The sequence below is a fragment of the Chrysemys picta genome, chromosome 3, assembly GCF_011386835.1.
Source record: "Chrysemys picta bellii isolate R12L10 chromosome 3, ASM1138683v2, whole genome shotgun sequence".
In the NCBI taxonomy this organism is placed as follows: domain Eukaryota; kingdom Metazoa; phylum Chordata; order Testudines; family Emydidae; genus Chrysemys; species Chrysemys picta.
Genome location: NC_088793.1, coordinates 109,137,860 through 109,160,361, shown reverse-complemented (window position 1 = coordinate 109,160,361; position 22,502 = coordinate 109,137,860). Strand labels below are relative to the sequence as shown.

The 22,502-nt window shown below is 40.3% G+C and overlaps 1 protein-coding gene across 8 annotated transcripts in view; it reads right to left on the bottom strand.

The window, feature by feature from the left end:
• The window catches only part of PHACTR2 (phosphatase and actin regulator 2), a 208,085-nt gene that overhangs the window by 59,467 nt on the left and 126,116 nt on the right, over positions 1-22,502 (bottom strand). For all 8 annotated transcript variants that reach the window (XR_006173976.2, XM_005280397.5, XM_042848212.2 and 5 more), the window contains exon 2: positions 14,691-14,858. Coding sequence is in view for 7 of the 8 variants with exons in the window: in XM_005280397.5 (XP_005280454.2) it covers positions 14,691-14,858 (168 nt within the window). In the remaining variant the exon portion in view is untranslated. The remainder of the gene's footprint in view (positions 1-14,690; positions 14,859-22,502) is intronic.

The following is a 22,502-nucleotide window of genomic DNA, read 5'->3' as shown; positions in this document are numbered from 1 at the left end:
CTTCACAAATATTAATGAAGTTACCTTCACAACACCCCTGTGAGGTCAGATGGTATTATTGTCCTCATCTGTAAAATGGGGAAGAGAAAACAAGGCCAGAACTGTCAAAAGAATCCACTGATTTTGAGAGACATTTTTGAATGTAACTTCCTAAGTTTAAATATGCAAACTGAAAAAAAAAACAAAAATTCTGTCATGTGGATCCCTATTGATACCCACATGGTTCATCAGGGTCAGAATCTTTAGATGCATTCACAGACCTCCACCATTAGAGCTAAGGGAGTTACTGAAAGAGGTATCAGGCTGTTGTCTATGTGGCCCAGGCACTAGAGGCGACAGGATGAAACACATTTTCCCAGTTGGTTTTGCTATTTGCTGGTAGCAGAGAAATATCAAGACAAAAATCTCCTCGGTTCAAGTTCAGATTGTGGAAGGCGGGCATGGTCTAATAGTTATAAACCATTTTGCCCCATCTCTAGCTCCTGCCCTTGGGCCCCCCTGCTCCTATCCTACTTCCTACCCTAGTTCTTACTCCTGTCTCCCTCCCCGTTGGTTCATTCAGCTGGCTCCTACTCCCCTCTACTCGTTTTCCCTCTTCCCATCCCCCTTCCATCCATTCTCCTGCACGTGTCTTTCCACTTCTGATCCCTGCCCCTTGTACACACTGCTTCTATCCTCCCCTATGCTATTTCCCTCCCTCATGCTCCTGCTCCCTACTTCTCAGCTCTTGTTCCTGCCTGCCCCCCACTTCTCTCACCCCTCTGCATGCTAGTCAGGTTTCTTCCTTCTTCTCTTCCATGATGCCCGGCCGCTAGTGTAGCTCAGTTTCTCTTTGGGGATGGCACAGATCCAGTTCAACCGGCACACAGGCATTTAATAGGCAGCAGGTTTAAAGCAAACAAATAAAAGGAAGTATTTCTTCACACAATGCACAGTCAACCTGTGGAACTCCTTGCCAGAGGATGTTGTGAAGGCCAAGACAATACGAGGGTTAAAAAAAGAACTAGACAAATTCATGGAAGATAGGTCCATCAATGGCTATTAGCCAGGATGGGCAGGGATGGTGTCCCTATCCTCTGTTTGCCAGAAGCTGGGAATGGGCAACAGGGGATGGATCACTTGGTGATTACCTGTTCTGTTCATTCCCTCTGGGGCACCTGGTATGGGCTACTGTCAGAAGACTGTATACAGGGCTAGATGGACCTTTGATCTGACCCAGTATGGCCGTTCTTATGTTCTTACTGTGAGAGGATGGAGCATGCTCAGTGCAGATAGACTCTATGGAGACTGTATCTGCCAAATTTCAAGAAGTCTCTATTGAGCATGTGCAAACTTCAATTTTCAGGGGCTTATAATTTGGCCAAATTTGGCTGTTTTTTCATGGGATGATAAACATTCCTGACATCAGAGTGACCTCCCCCCCCCCCCCAACACACCAAGTTTCAAGCTCATACTCCAAATCACAAAGGTGCTAGAACTTCTCAATGGATAGTGGTAAGATTTTTTTTTTTAAATGTGGGGAAAACAATATATATTTTCTCATTCTCGGAAATGGCTGAATTGTTTTTGGATGAAATTTAAAACAAAAAGAAAAAGCCCCCACACAACTCAGACTGAGTCAGATACCCAGCATGGAAAATTTGAGCCCCAAACAGCTTAAATTTGGCAAAGTTATAAATAATCAAAAATAGTGGTCTTGTAGTGGAATGTGTTAGGCAGGCTAAACTATAGCCTATGCGATGGATGCCGCTTACAATACACCAAGGGAATATGGACACAACTAGAAGTCTCATTCATGCCTGATCATTTCCTTTCTTGATTGTCTTGATTACAACAAGGCTTCCCTGATACTCAGTCAATTAAAAATGCAGTGGCTAAAATTATAGAACCATAGAAATATAGGGCTGACAGGGACCTCAAGCGGTCATCAAGCCCAGCACCCTGCGCTGAAGCAGGACCAAGTAAACCTAGCCTATACTTGACAGGTGTTTGTTCAACTTATTTTTAAAAACCTCCAGTGAGGGGAATTTCACAACCTTCCTTAAGCGCTGGAATAGGCTAATTACCCTTCTAGTTAGAAAGTTTTTCCTAATATTGATCCTGAATCTTTCTTGTTGTAGATTAAGCCCATTACTTTTTGCCCTACCTTCAGCTGACACAGAGAACAATTGATCACTGTTCTCTTTATAACAACCCTTAACATATTTGAGGGGAAATCTGATAACATTAAGTCTTCTTCTTAAGATTAAACATGCCCATTTTTTTTAACCTTTCCTCGTAGGTCAGGTTTTCTCACCCTTTTATCATTTTTGTTGCTTTCCTCTGGACTCTCTCCAATTTGTCCACATCCTTCCTAAAGTGCGATGCCTAGAACTGGACACAGTACTCCAGCTGAGGCCTCACCAGTGCCAAGCAGATTAGGACAATTACCTCCGGTATCTTAAATGAAATCCTTCAGAATATTAGCCTTTTTCACAACTACATCACATTGTTGACTCTCATTCAGTTTGTGATCCACTATAACCTGTATTCCTTGGCTGTTGATTTAACCATGTTGTTCCCATCCACACCTTTCAATACTTCTGCTGGCTCTTTCTCCTTCACTACATTGAGCTTAAATTTCTTAAATTTACCTTGCCACAACAGGGGTACCCCTAACTCACCCAGCAATATCGTCAATTTATCCAGCTACACACTCAACCCAGCAGAAGAGTCTGTCCTATCTCGGGGACTCTCCTTTTGCCCCAGCACCCCCACGAATATGATACAGTTCTGTGGTGATCTGGAAGCCTACTTTCGCCGCCTCCGACTCAAAGAATACTTTCATGATAACACTGAACAGCGCACTGATACACAGATACCCTCCCACCAACAACACAGGAAGAAGAACTCCACATGGACTCCTCCTGAGGGTCGAAATGACAGTCTGGACCTATACATAGAATGCTTCCGCCGACGTGCACAGGCAGAAATTGTGGAAAAACAACATCGCTTGCCTCATAACCTAAGTCGTGCAGAACGCAATGCCATCCACAGCCTCAGAAACCACCCTGACATTATCATCAAAGAGGCTGATAAAGGAGGTGCTGTTGTCATCATGAACAGGTCTGACTACCAGAAGGAGGCTGCCAGACAACTCTCCAATACCCAATTCTACAGGCCGCTTTCCTCAGATCCCACTGAGGAATACACCAAGAAACTGCACCATCTACTCAGGACACTCCCTACACTAACACAGGAACAAATCAACATACCCTTAGAGCCCCGACCGGGGTTATTCTATTTACTACCTAAGATCCACAAACCTGGAAATCCTGGACGCCCCATCATCTCGGGCATTGGCACTCTCACTGAAGGACTGTCTGGATATGTGGACTCCCTACTCAGACCCTACGCCACCAGCACTCCCAGCTATCTCCGTGACACCACGGATTTCCTGAGAAAACTACAATGCATTGGTGACCTCCCAGAAAACACCATCCTAGCCACCATGGATGTAGAGGCTCTCTACACAAACATCCCACATACAGATGGAATACAAGCTGTCAGGAACAGTATCCCTGATGATGACACAGCACAACTTATTGCTGAGCTCTGTGACTTTATCCTCACGCACAATTATTTCAAATTTGGTGACAATATATACCTCCAGACCAGTGGCACCGCTATGGGCACCCGCATGGCCCCACAATATGCCAACATTTTTATGGCTGACCTGGAACAACGCTTCCTCAGCTCTCGTCCACTCATGCCCCTTCTCTACCTACGCTATATTGATGACATCTTCATCATCTGGACCCATGGGAAGGAGACCCTGGAAGAATTCCACCATGCTTTCAACAGCTTCCACCCCACCATCAACCTCAGCCTGGACCAATCTACACGGGAGGTCCACTTCCTGGACACCACCGTACAAATAAGCGATGGCCACATTAACACCACCCTATACCGAAAACCCACCGACCGCTACGCCTACCTTCATGCCTCCAGCTTCCACCCCGGTCACACCACACGATCCATCGTCTACAGCCAAGCACTGAGGTACAATCGCATCTGCTCCAACCCCTCAGACAGAGACCAACACCTACAAGATCTTCACCAAGCATTCTCAAAACTACGATACCCACACAAGGAAATAAAGAAACAAATCAACAGAGCCAGACGTGTACCCAGAAGCCTCCTGCTACAAGACAGGCCCAGAAGAGAAACCAACAGAACTCCACTGGCCATCACCTACAGTCCTCAGCTTAAACCTCTCCAACGCATCATCAGTGATCTACAACCCATCCTGGACAATGATCCCTCACTTTCACAGACCTTGGGAGGCAGGCCAATCCTCGCCCACAGACAACCTGCCAACCTCAAGCATATTCTCACCAGCAACCACGCACCGCACCATAACAACTCTAACTCAGGAACCAACCCATGCAACAAACCTCGATGCCAACTCTGCCCACATATCTACACCAGCAACACCATCACTGGACCTAACCAGATCAGCTACAACATCACCGGCTCATTCACCTGCACGTCCACCAATGTTATATATGCCATCATATGCCAGCAATGCCCCTCTGCTATGTACATTGGCCAAACTGTACAGTCACTACGCAAGAGGATAAATGGACACAAGTCAGATATCAGGAATGGCAATATACAAAAACCTGTAGGAGAACACTTCAACCTCCCTGGCCACACAATAGCAGATGTAAAGGTAGCCATCTTACAGCAAAAAAACTTCAGGACCAGACTCCAAAGAGAAACTGCTGAGCTCCAGTTCATTTGCAAATTTGACACCATCAGATCAGGATTAAACAAAGACTGTGAATGGCTATCCAACTACAGAACCAGTTTCTCCTCCCTTGGTGTTCACACCTCAACTGCTAGCAGAGCACCTCACCCTCCCTGATTGAACTAACCTCGTTATCTCCACACTGATATATACCTGCCTCTGGAGATTTCCATTACTTGCATCTGAAGAAGTGAGGTTCTTACCCATGAAAGCTTATGCTCCCAGTACTTCTGTTAGTCTCAAAGGTGCCACAGGACCCTCTGTTGCTTTTTAAATTTACCTTGTAGACCCAACATAAATCTATCCCCTCCTGCTCCACTAACATCACCAGCCTCAGTGCACCATTCAGCTGATCCTGCCACAAGCATTTCGGTATCTTTATTCATGCTGTCTCTCATGTTTGAAATGTCTCCCTTTTCTGATTTTCCAAGCTACCACCTTCTCCTCATTCAGAAGGGTCATAATATGAAATACTATCCTTGCAAATGCTTTTAAACTTAACCACGAGGATGTGCACATGACTAGCTAAGTGACCACCAGATCGTATTGCTGTTACCTTTGTTCGCCCTTAGATCCCTTCTGTACTGTTTTTTATCCCCACCCCATACACTATGTCTGATACTAAAGCCCCAGTCTTGCAAAGGGATCTGCCCTGGTAGACCTTTACACTGACTTGGAGTCCTGTTGAAGTCTAAAGGACTCCAAGTGGACACAGGGGTCCACATCACTGAATCTCTTTCCAGGTTCAGGGCTTTAAATTATACAGTTTTTTGGGACAAGACACCAGGGCTTTCTACCTGTACTGTAAGCCACTTAGCACATTCCTGGAAGCTGTAATGCAAACCACAGTAATTCTTCTATATTAAATTCCATCATCAAATATGGTGATTTTAAAATAATATTAATGTGAAACAGATATGGTAATATACAGTATTTTAATATAGCATGTTTTATATACTCATGCAGTACAACTAAATCAGTGTTGTTTGCTAGTCTAACTGACCTTGTTGACAATAGCTGCCTTTTACTTGATATTACGATCCTTGTGGTTTTACAGAAATGTAAACTCAGTTTGGAGCTCTAGTAAACTTGATAGCATTGTGCCCCATACTCATGTTATGAAATGCAACCAATTCCATAAGCACAATGTGCTTGCCTGCTAAGAAATGCTAATGTGATACAAACTCAGTTCCCAGAGGCCCTTCTCCAACAAGTTCAAAAATCTTAGGGTGAAATCCTGGCCACTGAAGTCAATGGCAAAATTTTCACTGATTTCAATGAGGCCAAGGCTTCATCCTTAGATGGGAAGGGTTGGGTTTTGTGACACAGTGCGTGAATATAGCATATTTTGTGTAAGCCTAATCCTGCAATCGCCATTCACCCTGGTAAACCCTACTCGTGCAAGGGATTTCACTGACTACTGTATTTTTTGCAGTAGCCCAATTCAACATAGGACTTACTTTTCATGGAAAGGTAAAGAATCAACGTTATTTATTTATTGCAAAAAGAATGCTTCGTGCCATTCAGTAACGGTAAGCCTCAAGCAGTCTTAAAATCCCCATTCTTCCATTTAAAAAGTAATCTGAGAGCCTAGATACCTGCCAATTTTTTGTTTTGGTCTTTCCAAGATGAGCCCCAGCTGATTCTGATTTAGTTTTGAGTTTTTCTCTGGGCTTAATCCTGATCTAATCAAACTAAAAATGGTTTCTGGCCCCAGTTCCATACACTCTTACCATGGGGCTTTGAAGTGGCAGCTGCTTCATGCCAAGATATGAACTTCTGCCTTCTTTTCCTCTACAGCAAATAGACACGGAGAGGAAAAATCTTGAGTTGATGCCATTCACTGTTTGTTTTTACATTATTTTAAAAGCCCTTTATACAGAAAGTGCACAACTGGGTTCACAGTGAATGGATTTTATGAGATACAGCATGGAAAATATGTTGCTAAAGGGAAAAATTCCAGCCATCATTCCCACATCAGTACAAATATTTCCATATCTGGTTCTCCATCTTTTTAAATATTTGCACCATATGTTATGTAGATTTTTCAGCTCTTAGTACAATACAATTACGTGAAGATTTTGTAAGAAAACTCCATGGTACAGCCCGGTCAAGCCTATACACCAAGGCCCTATTTCAAAGGACTGATCCAAAGCCCAGTGAAGTCAATTGAAAGACTCTCTGACATTCTATTTTCTGACTGAAAACAAAAGTCTTCTCCCTATACACGTATTTACCAGGGTAGGATATTTGTTAGGCCTTTAAGAGAACAAGCTAAAAACAGGACAATAATTCTGCTAACAATCTTAGGCCAGGTGCTACCTTCGTAGTTGTAACACACACACACACACACACACACACACACACACACACACACACACACACACACACACACACACACACACACCCCTCTCTGTCCAAAACATAGGTAAATCTCCCCTCCCAGCTGTTTGGGGAAGAGGCCCTTCTGCCCTGCACCTGTGAACTCCCTGCTCCTTTTCCATCATAGGTCAGCAGGTAATGTCTTTCCTGCTGCATTAATTGGTGGGGCAACAAGAGTCACCTGCTAAGCAAATGCAACTTTTTAACTTCTGCTTGTCCTGGGAATCTCTCTTCAGTAGGTATAAGGATGAACTTTTTATCTCCAGGAAGTAGCTTGTGATAGGATGCATTCAGCCCAAATGGGGTTTCACTTCAAACCCCCTCACCCCCTTTAAGGGAAAGTACTATAGAATTTAATATGAGTCTATAAAAGTTACTCTACATATTTAGAGAATTTAAGAGCAAATCAATGCTTTCCTATAGGTCTTCTGAGTGTACACGTCTTGACAACAGGCTCCATAATAGATAAGAATATTTCTTCACTGCAGTTAACTTCAGTGATTGGCACCTGGGCCTGAGCACCCAGGTTAGCCTAGCCTGGGTGGGAGCAGCCACATTGCTAAGCCCTAGCCGAGTTACTAGGTCCTCATTGGTGCTGTGCTCATCTAGGTGTTTGGTTGCTAGGACTTCTGGTAGCATGGCCTAGGGTTCTTTGTGCTGCAGTAAGCTGAGCCGCTCTGTGGTTCTTTCTCAGTGAATTGTGGGAGAACTTGTCCCTCCTTCTGGGCACACAGGCGGAAATGTGGGAAGGCACTGGAGTGATTTAGCTTGTGTCCTTACTTCAGATTGGGTGGGTTACTAGCCCGAGTGATGGCAACACCTGAGTTCTAGCCTGCAGCTCTCAGACAGGCCAGCTAGCCCAGATTGAAAGCACCACCACACTCAGCTGAAGAGGTTTTGTATGTAGACAGGAGGGATGTTAGGGAAAACAGTTGAGTAAGAGCCTGAGGTATCTGTGCAGTGAAGAGAGACACTAAGATTCTTCAGTGTAAGGAGATGTGGCAGCACTTAGGAACAAAGTAATTAATGTTAAACAGTTTAATACTACTTTACACTTTCAAAGTGCAATACAAACAACAGAATGGGTTTAAAATGGTCTAGGTTTAGACACGCTAGCTTTGCCTCTAACTCCTTTCTTTTGTGCATTTGTTCGACTGTTACTGCTATCTGAGTAGTGGGAGGAGGAGGAGGTTTGCAATCCTATTTTCCCTACTGACATTTCTTTAAACAACAACAGTGTGCCTGAGCCACAAAGTTCAGCTCTAAATTTGGTTCTAAATTTTCCCATATTCCATTCCAGAGGTTTATTTGGGCTCATCTCTATTAAACATCTTAAAGAAAAGGGAAAAAATAAGAATATCTTGTCAATGGATCAATTTATGTGAATCAGAGTGGAGTGTTTTCTTGACAGGGCTCTGATGGAGGCAGTTTAGCATGGGGGCACCTCTCTTAATGTACTATCTTGTTGTCCAGAATCTCAGCTTTCATTTTTTTTTAAACAAAGCAAGTCTCTCTAGCTGTTATGGTTGTGAAGAAAACCTCAAAAATGTAATTGATGCAGAAATGTTTTCCTGAGCCTGGAACAATAGCTCCAAGATGTGAAAGGGCCCAGTCATCACAGGGAAGTGTTAATTCAGATGCCTAGTGATAATTTAAATGTTCTGATAGTTAACTAGCTCATTCCTCATGCAAAAGAACAAAAATATCACAAATCTGTGCAATTTACTATGAGTGAATATTCATTTGGTATCATGTGCGGGTAGCATTTGAGACACTATCACCCCTCATTTTCTGCCCCAAATCAAGAAGCCAAGCCTAAGGACTGTAGCAGATCCAAGGGGCATAATCAAGCCATTCCAAGGGGGACTCAAGCTGAAAGAGCCCAGAGATCATGCATGGTCATATTTTGACATTTCCACAATGTACTGTGAGCAGCATCTCATTTTGGTGATTGGCAAGGGTGTACCTTATTTTGTACGCAGAGGTTGGAAGTGTACCAGCACCAGTTTCTCCTCAATTCAACCCCTGCTTCTTGATATGTTTTGTGCTGTGAAAATATATTTGCAGACAGTAAAAACCTAGAAGACTATGTAGTGTATATTTAAAGATGTGCACTATTTGATTATTTAGTGCTGCTTAATCAAGCAAACACCAACAGAACCCAATGAGAGTTTTGCTTGAGTAAGGACAATAAGATAGGGCCATTAGGTAATCTAAATTTGCTACCTTATGATTATAGATTTATTAAAATTGTATGCATATTATAAAGTATTTTATTAATGTAGACGGATAAATAAAAAAGTTAAATATTTCAGGCCAGATTTTCCAAAATTCACACACCAGTTTTTGTGAACCTAACTTAACAGCACACAAGCTACAGTACTGTACATGTGCAGTATTGCAAAACCCAAGCATTCAAAATCATGAGTCAGACTCCCGAAAATCATGGAATGTATTAAATTCAACTTTTTTAAAAATTGGGGTTTTTAACTTTTTTGAGCTTTTCAGGTTCACATTTTCAAGCTTTTCTCTGCAACCAAGAAGGCTAGTAACTTAAATTTTCTTTAAAGTAAAAGCTGAGAGTCTCAGGAAATAACATGACTCCAGGAGCTTGGGCTTTAAAAAAAACAGTAAATATTGTGAACATTGGCAACAATGTATTTTTGTGCATATGTTCATTACAAATAAATACAAAAAATATATTTAAAAATCTGGAACTTGATCCGCCATTCTATCATAATGGTGTAATTGCATAGAAGTAAATGGAATTTCACAGTCATAACATCAATGAAATAGAGTGGAGAATCAGGCCCTTAGTCTTTAATTAAAATAGAATATATGTACTCACTAGGAAAAGTAAAAAAATTAACCAGTCTACTAAATATTAAAGCAAATACCACAAGTTCCTGGGTCTGCTGTTTACAATGTCAACTTCATTTTCTATAGAATATTCAGAGAATTTTCTCTGTTGGCACTTTGTGAATAAGAGAGGCACTGAAATATTATAAATTGTATAACCCAACACTTTAGAAAAACATTCGCTTTTAGCATTATTTTTGGTAAACATTCAGTAAAAAAAAAAAAAAAAATGGCCTGAATGCTGTATACTGGCTTGAATTGCATATTGTAAAGGCTTGTAGTAGGAGGCCTTAGCCAAATGCCAAGTTAAGATAATGAAATAAAAGTTAACAAAAGACAACTCTGGACCATTTCTGAAAAATTCTATGCACCTGAAAGTCCTTTTGGGAGTGGAGAAAAACTTAGTTCAGAAGGTGCTTTACAGTCAGGTCCACTATTTGGTTGTGGCTAATAAAGCCAAGTTATTAGGGAAGTTCAGCTGCCAACCTTGTCACTGAGGGAAAGGGATTTATATCCATGCAGGTGCTCGATCCTAAACTCCTTTCTATTTCTGTCATTCCCTGCTAGAGGGATCTTTACATTAGCATTGCCTTGTTCACGTCATTAATTTCCACAGCTAATTAGAACGCATAAAAAGTCTTATAAAATGGATTTGATGAAAACAATGATCCAGTTGACAGAGCTCTCCAACAAGAGCTCTCAGATCCATGTAATTATCTGCTAACACATACCCATGGTCTATACTCCTTCATTAACAATGACATTGTGTGTCTGCCACTTTTTCAATGTAAAATCTCTTAACCTGTATGTGAGTTCTGCCTGCAGAATAGAGCTCTATACTGTAATCTGAAGACAAAAAAGTTAAAAAATTGAAATCCTGAAGAGGCAAAACATTAAACCTAATCTATAATACTGTTTTGGTCTCTCAGACCTGAAGGACTGTGCTGTGAAATCACTGCTGAAATGAAGAAAACAGTTTGCATGATTTAAAAGTGTTTCAGGAAAGTGATTCTGCTTTTCCCTTCTCCTACACTCTGCTATATCAAACAAAGCCAAACTGCCAGAATAGAAGTCCAAGAGGTGGTCTTCATAAAAAGATGTTAGCTTACCTATTTCAAACCCTCTCCTCTCTGCCCTTAAAAAAAAGTCTGATAGATTACTTTTATTTGTCCTAATGTTTTCCCTCTGCAGCCAGTGTGAGCAGAGTATTCAAAATCACAAGTAATGTGTAGAACATGCAAAAATGTTATAGAATTTAACAGAAATTGATTTACTTTCCATGTGTTTTTTTGCACCATGATATACAATACGATAGGGAATTATAGTCCTTCTATAGAATTCTAAGAATGATTAAAAAACTACTTAAAAAAGAGATCACCCTCTGTTTTGTTATATATGTTCTGTGTTTGTACAGCGCCTAACACAATGGGGTTCTATTCCATAACTAAGGATCCTAGTTGCTATGGAAACACAAATCATAAATGATACATAATAATAAAAACCCTATTAATTTTTATAGTACTCCATACATTTAATTCCCGGGCCATTCCGTAGACTTTTTCCATATGGGGCAAGACAGGCCTTTCAGTCTCACAATGGCCTTAGCCACAATATTCCCAATTTTTTAGACCTTTTAAATGTTAATCATAGTTTCCATTTTAAGACAAGTTACAAGGATAACTTCCAAATATAATGCATCTGCCTTACCGGGCTCATCCTTACAAGACAGCCTTTACATGGTAATAATTTACTGTCACTGCCCTCCTGGTCTGGAGTCAAACCACTGTCACAGAAATTAAAGGTTCCATATCCAATTACCCAACATTTGTGCATCTAGATCCCTGTGCATTGTGTTTACTGAATGTGATGTATGTTTGTGTGGGGTTTTATTTGCTGGAATATCAATGATATGGGTTTAACATATTAAGGGATCAGATAACATTAAAAATAAATCTTTGGATTTCTTATTTCCTGCTTGTTAAAGAAAAATGATACATACACGTAAATACCCAATTTCAACAGTAGCCATCTTACAAACAGCTCTTATGTCACTATCAGATCAAATCTGAATCAAGATCTGACTAAGCAGCCTCTGCTTTCTCTCTCAAGCTGGACCAGAGCCTGGTGTTATGGTTGCTGGTGCCTCAAACTTGGTGCTGTGCCTTTGATAGCCGCCATCTGTCCTAGTTATCAGCAGACTGGACCGATTTTAATGGGACTGTCGTATATCCTGCATGTTGGTTCAGTCCTGAAATGTCTTTGGGCAGGTGAAATGCCATCACATCGTAACATCATGTCACGACACAATACAGTGATGTTCACAGCCTGACACATCCCGTCCTGGCAATGCACTCATATACTCAGGACAGTTCCTAAAAGGCACAATCTATCTCTACATAAATTGGACACAGGGACAAGGAGAAGAGTTCCTCCAACTTGGCCACAAAAGGACAAATTCACCACTGAAATAACTCAGCTGAAATAAATGAAGTTAAAAGGAAAAATAGTTTTGGCCAAAGTAGGTTTGTAGGAATAGAAATATCCAGTCATTAAAATATCCTCTCTTTAATCGGTAAGGTTTGGGGAAAGAATGATTAGACTGTTTAGATTTTAAAACTGTGTAATTGTTAGGATTAGGTTTTAGGTTAGACCCAGTTTAAACTTTAACTCTAATCATGGGGTAAACAGCTGCTTTGTATTATCTGTTTGATTAAATCCAGACAAGGAAGGCTTTTAAAACCAGAAGTGCCACAGGTCAGGAATTAAAACTTAAAAGTTAGGTCAAGTGAAAATTGATGCAATTATCCTTTACATGAACACAGCAGAATTAGTTATTCAGTATTTAAAATGGTCACTGCTTCATAATAATCTCATTATTATTAATAAATATAGTTGTTAATCAGGTAATAATTATTGACATATACATAGGAACAGAACCTGAATCTGAAATGTTACCTGTAGTGTAACTTTAAAACACAATTTTAAATTCTAGTAAATATGGATTGCTCATTATATCGGCATGATAACTAAGTTACCTCATATCCTAGCTGTACCTTTACCATAGTATAGTGATATTTCTTATTTGAAATAACAGTTATTTGAAAGCTGTTTTAAATAATCTATAGGAAAATAGCCCACTACATACTAACAATCAAAGTAATTTAGAAATAAAGGGAAGATTTGCCCTATTTAGATGAAAGTTTCAGAGGATGATAGGTCTCTGAAATTTCTATGATTCAAGAAACAAGGAAGGCACTTAGAAAAAACATGACACCTAGGAGTGAAGTGAATTTCAGAATTCCAGGGCCCTTCAAGGGAATGAACTAGTAACTGTAAGAAAAAATAAATTGTGAGCAAATGTCCATGAAATCTTAAAAACAAACCAACAAAAACAGAAAGTTTCCATTTCACTCCATTTATAGCTGTGTAGAGCAGAACCTGCAATGTTTTGATGGTGTGAACTCTGGCCCTGGTCCTGAAAACACTTACACCCAAGAGTAACTTTATGCATATATTTGTTCAGTTAGGGACAGAGTTCATGCCATCAAAATATGGCAGACTTTGTTCTACATGGCTATAAATGGAGTGAAATAGGAACTTATTTCTTTTAAGATATATGTCTGCCAAGCATCTCATCACCTTGCAGGATCAAGCTTTTGAGGCAAATTCTCTGCCCAGCAACTGGCCAGGCAAGACACGGCTCTGATTTGCACTCAATATTAGGTATTTGCGGTACATAAACTGGTACATGTCAGATTATGAACATGCTTTTGAAAAATATGTGCATAGAGCAACATTTTCAAATACCCACTGATTTTGGGTAATTGAGTTTACAGACATCCATCTTGAGATAACTTGGCTCAGGCCCAACCTAATGGGAATCACAGGTCTTAAACACTTTGGAAAAACTTGGCCCCAGGTATCTCAAGTTAGGCCCTCAAGAACTAAGGAAGCTGACTAAGCAGACACTATTGAAAATGTTAGTCTTAACTTCTGTGCCTCATTTTCCCTATCTGTAAAATGCGACTAATAATACTACTTATCTATCTTGCATGTGAGAATTGATATTCCATTCTTGTAGAAGTGGTTTGATATAGAATACAAAATGTTATTTAATTACAGACGTATTAATAGTATGAATTTGTGAAAAATATCTGCTGAGGTACATAGTGTGTATTAAATCAGTTGTTTGCTGATGATGAGGACTTGGTCATTTATTACACATTCTGTCTGGAAGCAGCTACAGAACAAATCCTAGAGTACAGAGTCACTGACTGGTAGGGGAATATTTTACCTATCCATCCCAAATTTCTCTGGGGGAAGATAGCACATGGCCCCGTGTTCATCAATAAACATATATTTTCTATGTTAAAAGAATATGAAATGCGGTAGGTAAAAAAAATTGCTGTTTATTTAGCAAAGTTCTTAGTGACAGAACTGATGATAGAATTTTAATTAGGTTATTCCTCACCTGGTAAGAATCAGTTAAGGTATGTCAAATATTGGGCCTAAAACTCTTTACAATGTCTCTTTAGCATCTTATAAACTTCAGTACCTTTTGAAGTATTACCATGTAATGGTCACTTCTGGCCTTAAAAAAAAAATCGAGCAATCTATGAAAGCAATTTTTACAGTTAACAAATGACCATACACATACCTGCTGATGTTTCTTTAAATTTGTCACTGGTCTTCTTCTTCCGCCATTTCCAAGGTTTAAAGATTTTGCCAATGGTAGAGAGTTTGCCTTTTCTCTTGAAAGGAGGGGTTTGGGATCCTGGGGTTGGCCCATCAGAATTTGCAATTGAAGCCTTGTCTAATCCATCAACTATATAAAGAAGAAAAGTAAAATGTTACTGAAACAAGCAGGACAGGGAAGTCATATTCTAAATCTAAACCTGCACGTTATTAGATTGCAGAGTGCAGGGTGGGTGGACTCGCTTCTGAGTCTAGATTGAGATTGTTTCAGTGGACTCAAAGCAATCATCATTTCGGGCCCCTTCGTTCCATAACTATTCAATAGCCTAGTTAGAACTGGTCAGAGCTTTGTTATAAAATATTTCTGATAAAAGCATCAACATTTTTTCAACAAAAATGTGTGATTTTTCTCCCCCGGTAGCTTGAGAGCCTAGTCAGAACATTTTATTGGGGGGGGAGGGGGGAATATTCCACTGCAAACTGGAACATTTCCCATAGTTAAAATTTTAGCTGAAAAAAGAAATCAGTTTTTCACCCAGCTCTAATATTAACAATTCTGGCAATGGAATGGGACACTTAGAAATAGGTCAGTTTGATATCCTTCATATTCATTAATTCACAGTGGAGTCTGTCATGACTAAGGCTCCTTATTAACAAACAGAATTTAACACTAAGCTTTTGGGGCTGAATCCAAAATACTGTAGGCAAATATGCAAACAAGAATTACTGGGTTTGGTCAGCAAAGATTTACTGACAATATCAAAGTCAGACCCAATATTTACCACAAGTAACCTTAATGCTGGGGTTTGTGGACCCAATTAGGAATAACCATTCTGCAGAGGGGGATGGTGTAGAGTTAAATGTATAGTGGTATGAACTTCCATATGATATCACTTTGAAGTCTATTATTATTTTTTCTTATTACAGTAGAGAATCAGAAGACAACAGGTAGAACATTCTAGCCTGATTCTGCAAACACCTAAATATGTGCTTAATTACGCTATGTGAGTAGTTTAATTGAAATCAATGGGATTGTTTATGCATATAGAGTTAAGCACATGCGTATTTATGGGAGAATGGCTTCCGTTAGTACTTTGGTTTATTTACATATTCCAGTTATAACTGGTCAAGAACACACTTGATGCCACCACTGACAATAATAATAATCACAGTCTGTACATCTCAAAGTTCTCTACGAAGGGGAGAGGGAGTAGTGCTATCCCCATTTTATTGAGAGAAAAACTGAGGCACAGTACAATTAAGTGCTTAGTTCTAAGATTGGAAAGTGAGCCAGTGGCAGATCCTGGAAAAGAACCCAGATTTCCTGAAAGCTGATCTTGTGCCTTGTCTACTGCCCCATGCTGCTTCTGGCCCATCACATCAGTATGGACTGTTGACATCATAGTTCCCAGGCAATCAGTGTTTGTTTGATAAGATCTATACTTGCCCTAGACTTCAGTATTGACCTTGGATTTTTAAAAAATTCCTTGCTGTAAGAGACTTTTGAAACACTGACATCAGCCAATCCGAAGGCAAGAAATATTATTCCCAATATTCTGTAGAAGATACTTGGCCAAACTGATCCCTCGTCCAACTATATTGAAATCTATGGAGTTAAAAGCAAGGATGAATTTGGCCCAATATGTAGCATTTAATCAATAAATCTGAACAAATTGGGTCATAAAATGCAATAAATCTTGCAGGGGCAGGAAGATGGAGCAAATAACATAAAAGGGCTTTTCCAGCTTAATTGCTGTTATTTAAACTCTTCAGAATAGTAATTCTATACTCAGTTTTTATTTAAGTGTTATCCTTGGTCAACCTGAGTATTTGTAAAATAGAAAGGCCACTACAGTTGGCTTTAACGAATCTTGCGAGCCTTAGAGCTAGATTGTGACTGGCACTTGCATAGGGCCACAGGATGGGCGGACACAAGTGATCTCCCCACTTGGCTATCCCATGCAGCCAGTCACACTCTTTCACTTTAAGGAGAGTTGGGCCCACTCATAGTCAGTGACTAATCAGCTGCCTCTCAGCTGAGGCTGCAGGCTAGGAATTGCTGGAAGATCAGATGGTCCTCATAAAAAGCATTTCAGAATGAGAGCAGCAGGGAGTAGTTAGGCTCCTACAGGAGTTTCCAGGGCAGAGCAAAGAACCCAGTTTATGACTCTCAGGTGAATGTAACCCTGCAGGAGAACCTGGGTCAGGGAGGAAAGGGCACAGCGATATGTTAAATAGTCTGAAGAAACAGAACTGAAGTCCTGAAGAAAAGGGACTGGACTCCTGAGGCTAGAGAGTGGTCTTTGGGACTGTCATAACTATAAAGGGAAGGGTAACCGCTCTCCTGTGTACAGTACTATAAAATCCCTCCTGGCCAGAGACTCCAAAATCCTTTTACCTGTAAAGGGTTAAGAAGCTCAGGTAACCTGGCTGACACCTGACCCAAAGGACCAATAAGGGGGACAAGATACTTTCAAATCTTGGGGGGGAGGCTTTTGTTTGTGCTCTTTGTTTGGGAAGTTGTTCGCTCTTGGGACTGAGAGGGACCAGACATCAATCCAGGTTCTCCAAATCTTTCTGAACAAGTCTCTCATATTTCAAACTTATAAGTAAACAGCCAGGCAAGGCGTGTTAGTTTATCTTTGTTTTCTCAACTTGTAAATGTACCTTTTGCTAGAGTGTTTATTTCTGTTTGCTGTACTTTGAACCTAAGGCTAGAGGGGGGTCCTCTGAGCTCTTTAAGTTTGATTACCCTGTAAAGTTATTTTTCCATCCTGATTTTACAGAGAGGATTTTTACCTTTTTCTTTAATTAAAAGCCTTCTTTTTAAGAACCTGATTGATTTTTTCCTTGTTTTTAGATCCAAGGGGGTTGGATCTGTATTCACCAGGAGTTGGTGGGAGAAAGGAGGGGGGATGGTTAATTTCTCCTTGTTTTAAGATCTAAGGGGTTTGGATCTGTATTCACCAGGGAATTGGTGAAGGTCTCTCAAGACTACCCAGGGAAGGGAATTAGCTTTGGGATGGTGGCAGCGGACCAGATCTAAGCTGGTAGTTAAGCTTAGAAGTTTTCATGCAGGCCCCCACATTTGTACCCTAAAGTTCAGAGTGGGGAAGCAGCCTTGACAGGGACATGGGCCAGTGAGTAGCTCCTTGGTTTATACAGAGTTAAGTGACTGCAGGGACAGCATCCTTCATACACCCAAAGTCGGCAGGGAGGAGGTACAACCATGGCCCTGCTCTTTTCTTCACTAGCCTGAAGAACAGACTGGGCTCATTCCAGTGAGCAGAGCTCATGGAGAGACTGGGGCTCCTAGAGCGCCCTGTAGGACAACATAGTTCTGCACTGCCCCCTACATAGGGCTGTGCCTACAGGGCAACATTTAGCTCTGTAACACAGCTTTACCATCAGCTTTAACTGGACAAATCTCTCTTCTTCAAGTGAGAAACCATTTTTCATACACAAATAAGAACATCAATTTAGCTGCAAATACTATACAGGAAAAACCACAACTTTTGAAAACAGGATTCAAAAATCAAATATTTTTGAAGATATATGGAGAAGACTTTCATTTAATAAACAATTGCCCCTGTGTTCGTTCCTTCATTTTGAAAGCAACCCATCAAAGAACTGGCTGCAACAAACAAGAATGGCCAGACCTTGCAGGCGGTTTCTAGAATTACCCCATGATGAGGTATTTGGTAAAATTTCTGGGCTAAAGAAAATATCAACATTCCAATTCAAAAGTAATAATAAATTAATACATTTGATTTCAAACTAACGGACCACCAGGAAGAAAACTATTTCACAATGAAATTCCAGAGCATTTATGGAGAATTTTTTCCATAACTATTTCTCTTCAACTTTGTAATGCTTTGCAGGAAATTGGTGTTTAAGATTTACACTGTTTGCTTTATAGGTCAGGCATCAAAGGGTATAATTATACCTCAAAGTGCCCATGGATCTTCTATTAATCATTGTAAACAGTACATTTATGAGTAGGTGCTTAACTCTCCATGACTGGATGTTGTTTGGTTACTTAGCTCTCTCACTTTTACTCTGGAACCTTTGCCTTCTCTCCCATTGTCAAAAAGCCAGTGAGCAACTCATTTGTCCTCGATAACTGTCATCTATTAAGTCTGATGTTAGGATTTTTGACAATACAATATGCATGGATTTAGTTTGACATCATTTCAATTGTTTACCCCAGCTACAGATTTTTCATCTGAAGGCTTAGGTGGCAAATTCCACTGAATGCAGGAGAAAATGAAAGGCAGTTCATTTTAAATTAAGGAGCTGGCAAAATAGTTTTATTATGGGAGAACTAGATGCACTTAAACATTTTTATGCTATTTCACTGAAATTCATTTCTGGAAAACAGTAATGCAAGGAAATTCCCTCTGTCTGGCTCTAGTGCAGGAAAACACCTAACAATATGCTTAAATCTATTCAGGAAAGCACTTAAGCATATCCTTAAGTGCTTTCCTGAATAGAATCTCTACTGGGAAATTCTAGAACATGTTCGTTATTAAAGAGCACTTGACAAACATTATGGACACAAAGTGGTTGCCATTAAAAGTCAACTGTTAACCATGTTACTAAACAGCAGTACTTTAGGCCCTGATCCTGCAATGAGCTCCACAAGGGTAGATCCCTGAGCTCTCATGCAGCCCCACCAAATTCAGCAGGGTGCTGCATGGGCCCATGGGTTGCCTGTGCAGAGCCACTTGCAAGGTTGGGGTATCCGTTACAGTGGGTAAATGTTTACTTTTAATGGTGCACCAGTGCGACAGCCATCTGTATTTGTGCATTTCAATCAGTGATAAGAAAGACATAATTTAAACCAACATTATCAGGAACCTGTCAACCCAGTGAAGTAAAAGATTTAGGGCTATTTACAAGGGAAATCAGCGTTATAAATAACATGAATCTCTACACATATTGGCTATTTCAAAGTGTGCCAAGCTGAAGTTTGCCATCCTAAGCATTTTCTATTTTGTTAAGGTTTGTAAAAGGTCAAATTGTTAAAGATCAACTAAAAGCCCGAATCACCCCTGCACTGGTGATGAGCTAACTGTAGGAACCAAGAAGGGAAACAACGCACCTCCCTGAGCCTGGTGCTGCCAGCGCACATTAGAGCAGCCTCAGGGGCTGCCCTAACTTGTACCTCAGCTCTAATGGCCCCTATAGGCTGCTCCAGGGAGAGCCAAGGCCAGCCTAGGCACACCTCCTATGCTGGGTAACAGAGAGCCAGCTATGCTGTTCGTGCAACTCATCTTTAATATCTGCTGCCAGGATGAGTTTGTTTTGTTTTTTTCCTAACTGCTAACACTACAAAACCAAAACATCTTTTTACTTATAAATTGAACCAATTTTATTTGGAATAATTTAGGGAAATATGGAACAGCCCCATGCCATATTTACAGTCACTGTTTAGAAAAGAGCCACCTTTTAGTAGTTAACTGAAAATTCCTTGGTTATAGTTTGCTTTTAGTAACTTGAGTTATTGCTTACTAAAAAGGAATATAAAACAAGAGTAATGAAGTAGCTAACAACAATAAACAGTGTACACAAAGCATTTTTTCTACATAAAAGAAGGCTATTGAACTTGCATAGTCCTTGCTTTTTATAATCCTCTTCTTCTCCACCTAAAATAGCAATTCCATATTAATATGAACGGAACTTTGAGTTACATGGGTAACATCAGTGCATGTTTGGATGTCATTTTAATTCAATCCTACAGAGACACGGCATTACCAAGATAATAGTAAGCAAAACTTATAGTACGCAAATATATCGAGATTTCATTATGCATGTATATGTTGAGCTACAGGAGCAAAACATATCTATATAGACTGTAATATGATGTCAAATTACAATTACATCAGTAATAGTCTAGTGGAGCATAAGATTGGGAATCAGACCTTCTGAATTCTTTTTCTGGTTATGCCACTGACTCTAACCATGGACAAGTCAGTTAAGCCATTTCTGCCACAGTTTGTCCATCTGCAAAATGGGGATAAGATTTACATAGATCACAAAATCATTGTGAGCCTTAGTTAATTAATGATTGTGAAGAAGGATTTTGAGATTCTGAAGTGAAGGCACTTAATGGTAATAATACTTAGCATTTATATGCTGCTTTACAAAGCATTTACTAAACTAATGAATCTGTGTGGTAGGGTAGTATTAATTATGATGATTATTATTATCAATAGGAATACAAACACTAACGCTAAGACTTCAGCCCACAAAAACAAAGAAGTAATTCTGAATAAAGGCTGCTACAGCACCTTGAAGTTTGCCCCATTTGTTTAAGCATTATTGCAGAAACGCAGCTTGCTGGAACACCTCGTATATGGACTGGATTCATGTGGTCATTCCTGGTCCCACTCTATTAGACTCATACCGCTCTGTTAGGTCAACCGCTATCAAAGAATTCATTTCAAAAATGGAAATGCACATAAATAGTTGGTGCATTCCCTGTGAACACCACACATGAAAAATCATCCATGCACGGTGTGATGGGGCGTGCACCCCACACTGTCCTTGCAAGAGTTGAATTAAGCCAGGTGGACCCAATCAGCTAATTAGGCTGCAAACAGAAACTTTAGGCTGGAAGCAGCTAATTAGAGAGAGGCTCACCTAGAAAGCCAGGTAGTGGGCTACAGACAGGACTGCTAGGAAAGGCTGCAGGAAGGCAGGCAACAGCCACACCCTGGGAAGAGGGTTCTTTGAGCTGGTACACCCAGAGAGAAGGGGAACCAGAGCTGTAGGAAGCAGTCTACGGAAGGTGCAGTGAAGGCGGATAGAGAAAAGCCAAGAACTGCTGAGCTGAGGGTCCCTGGACTGGAACCCAGAGAAGAGGGTGGGCCCAAGTTCCCCTACCAGCCACTGAGGGTGTGGCATGGAGCTGAGGCAGTGAATGGGAAGACTGCCTAGGACTGATGCTAGACTGTATTCCAGAAGTGGGAACACCGAGTGACCTAGTACCTAGCTGAATGACGTATCAATTCAGTGTGGTGAACTTTTTTTTTTTTTTTTAAACCGATGATCACAGACACTACTATGTCTAACCATAAAAGGGTTGAGATAAGCAGGGGAGGATGTGCCAGCCTGAAATCAGACTTACTTTATTTTTGTGGATTTATGACTTAGTATTTTGTATATTTATTATTTATCAACCAGTCTGCTAGAAATCCAGTTTTGAATGTAGTTCTCTCTCGCTCTCTCTTCCTCTGATCTTACCCTCTCTCCCCAAAAGGATATGCTACAAAAGCCATACTGGTATATTGAGACCTCAAATCTTCTTTTGAAGATGTTGTGACTTCACATACAGCCTTGCTAGAGGGTGCCAGAGTTTGACGTCATGGTCTCTAACCCTGCAGAATCAACATGTTTATGCAGCTGTATGTTATCCCAATTCAACGACAAGAACAATAACTCCTGGACTTGGTACAAAGTAAATGATGCTGCTTGTTTCTAGAGCTTATTGGAAAATCCTTTTGAATGGAAAATGTCTGAGCCTCTGGTTAAAAGGTTACTTTTGAGATTATCAATGCAATTTTAAATAAAACTCAAATTCTATAACATCAGTTCTTCCTGAAGCAAAAACAGACTGAAAGATAGATTTTTTCTTCCTTGTTGTTTTCTTACTTGGGAAGAAAAAGAATGCAATTAATCCCTAATAGATAAACTGACAAATGGGGGAGCTGTAATGCACCTCTGAGCAACCCAATCAATTGGCATTGTATGCATTTGCCTTGCCATACAT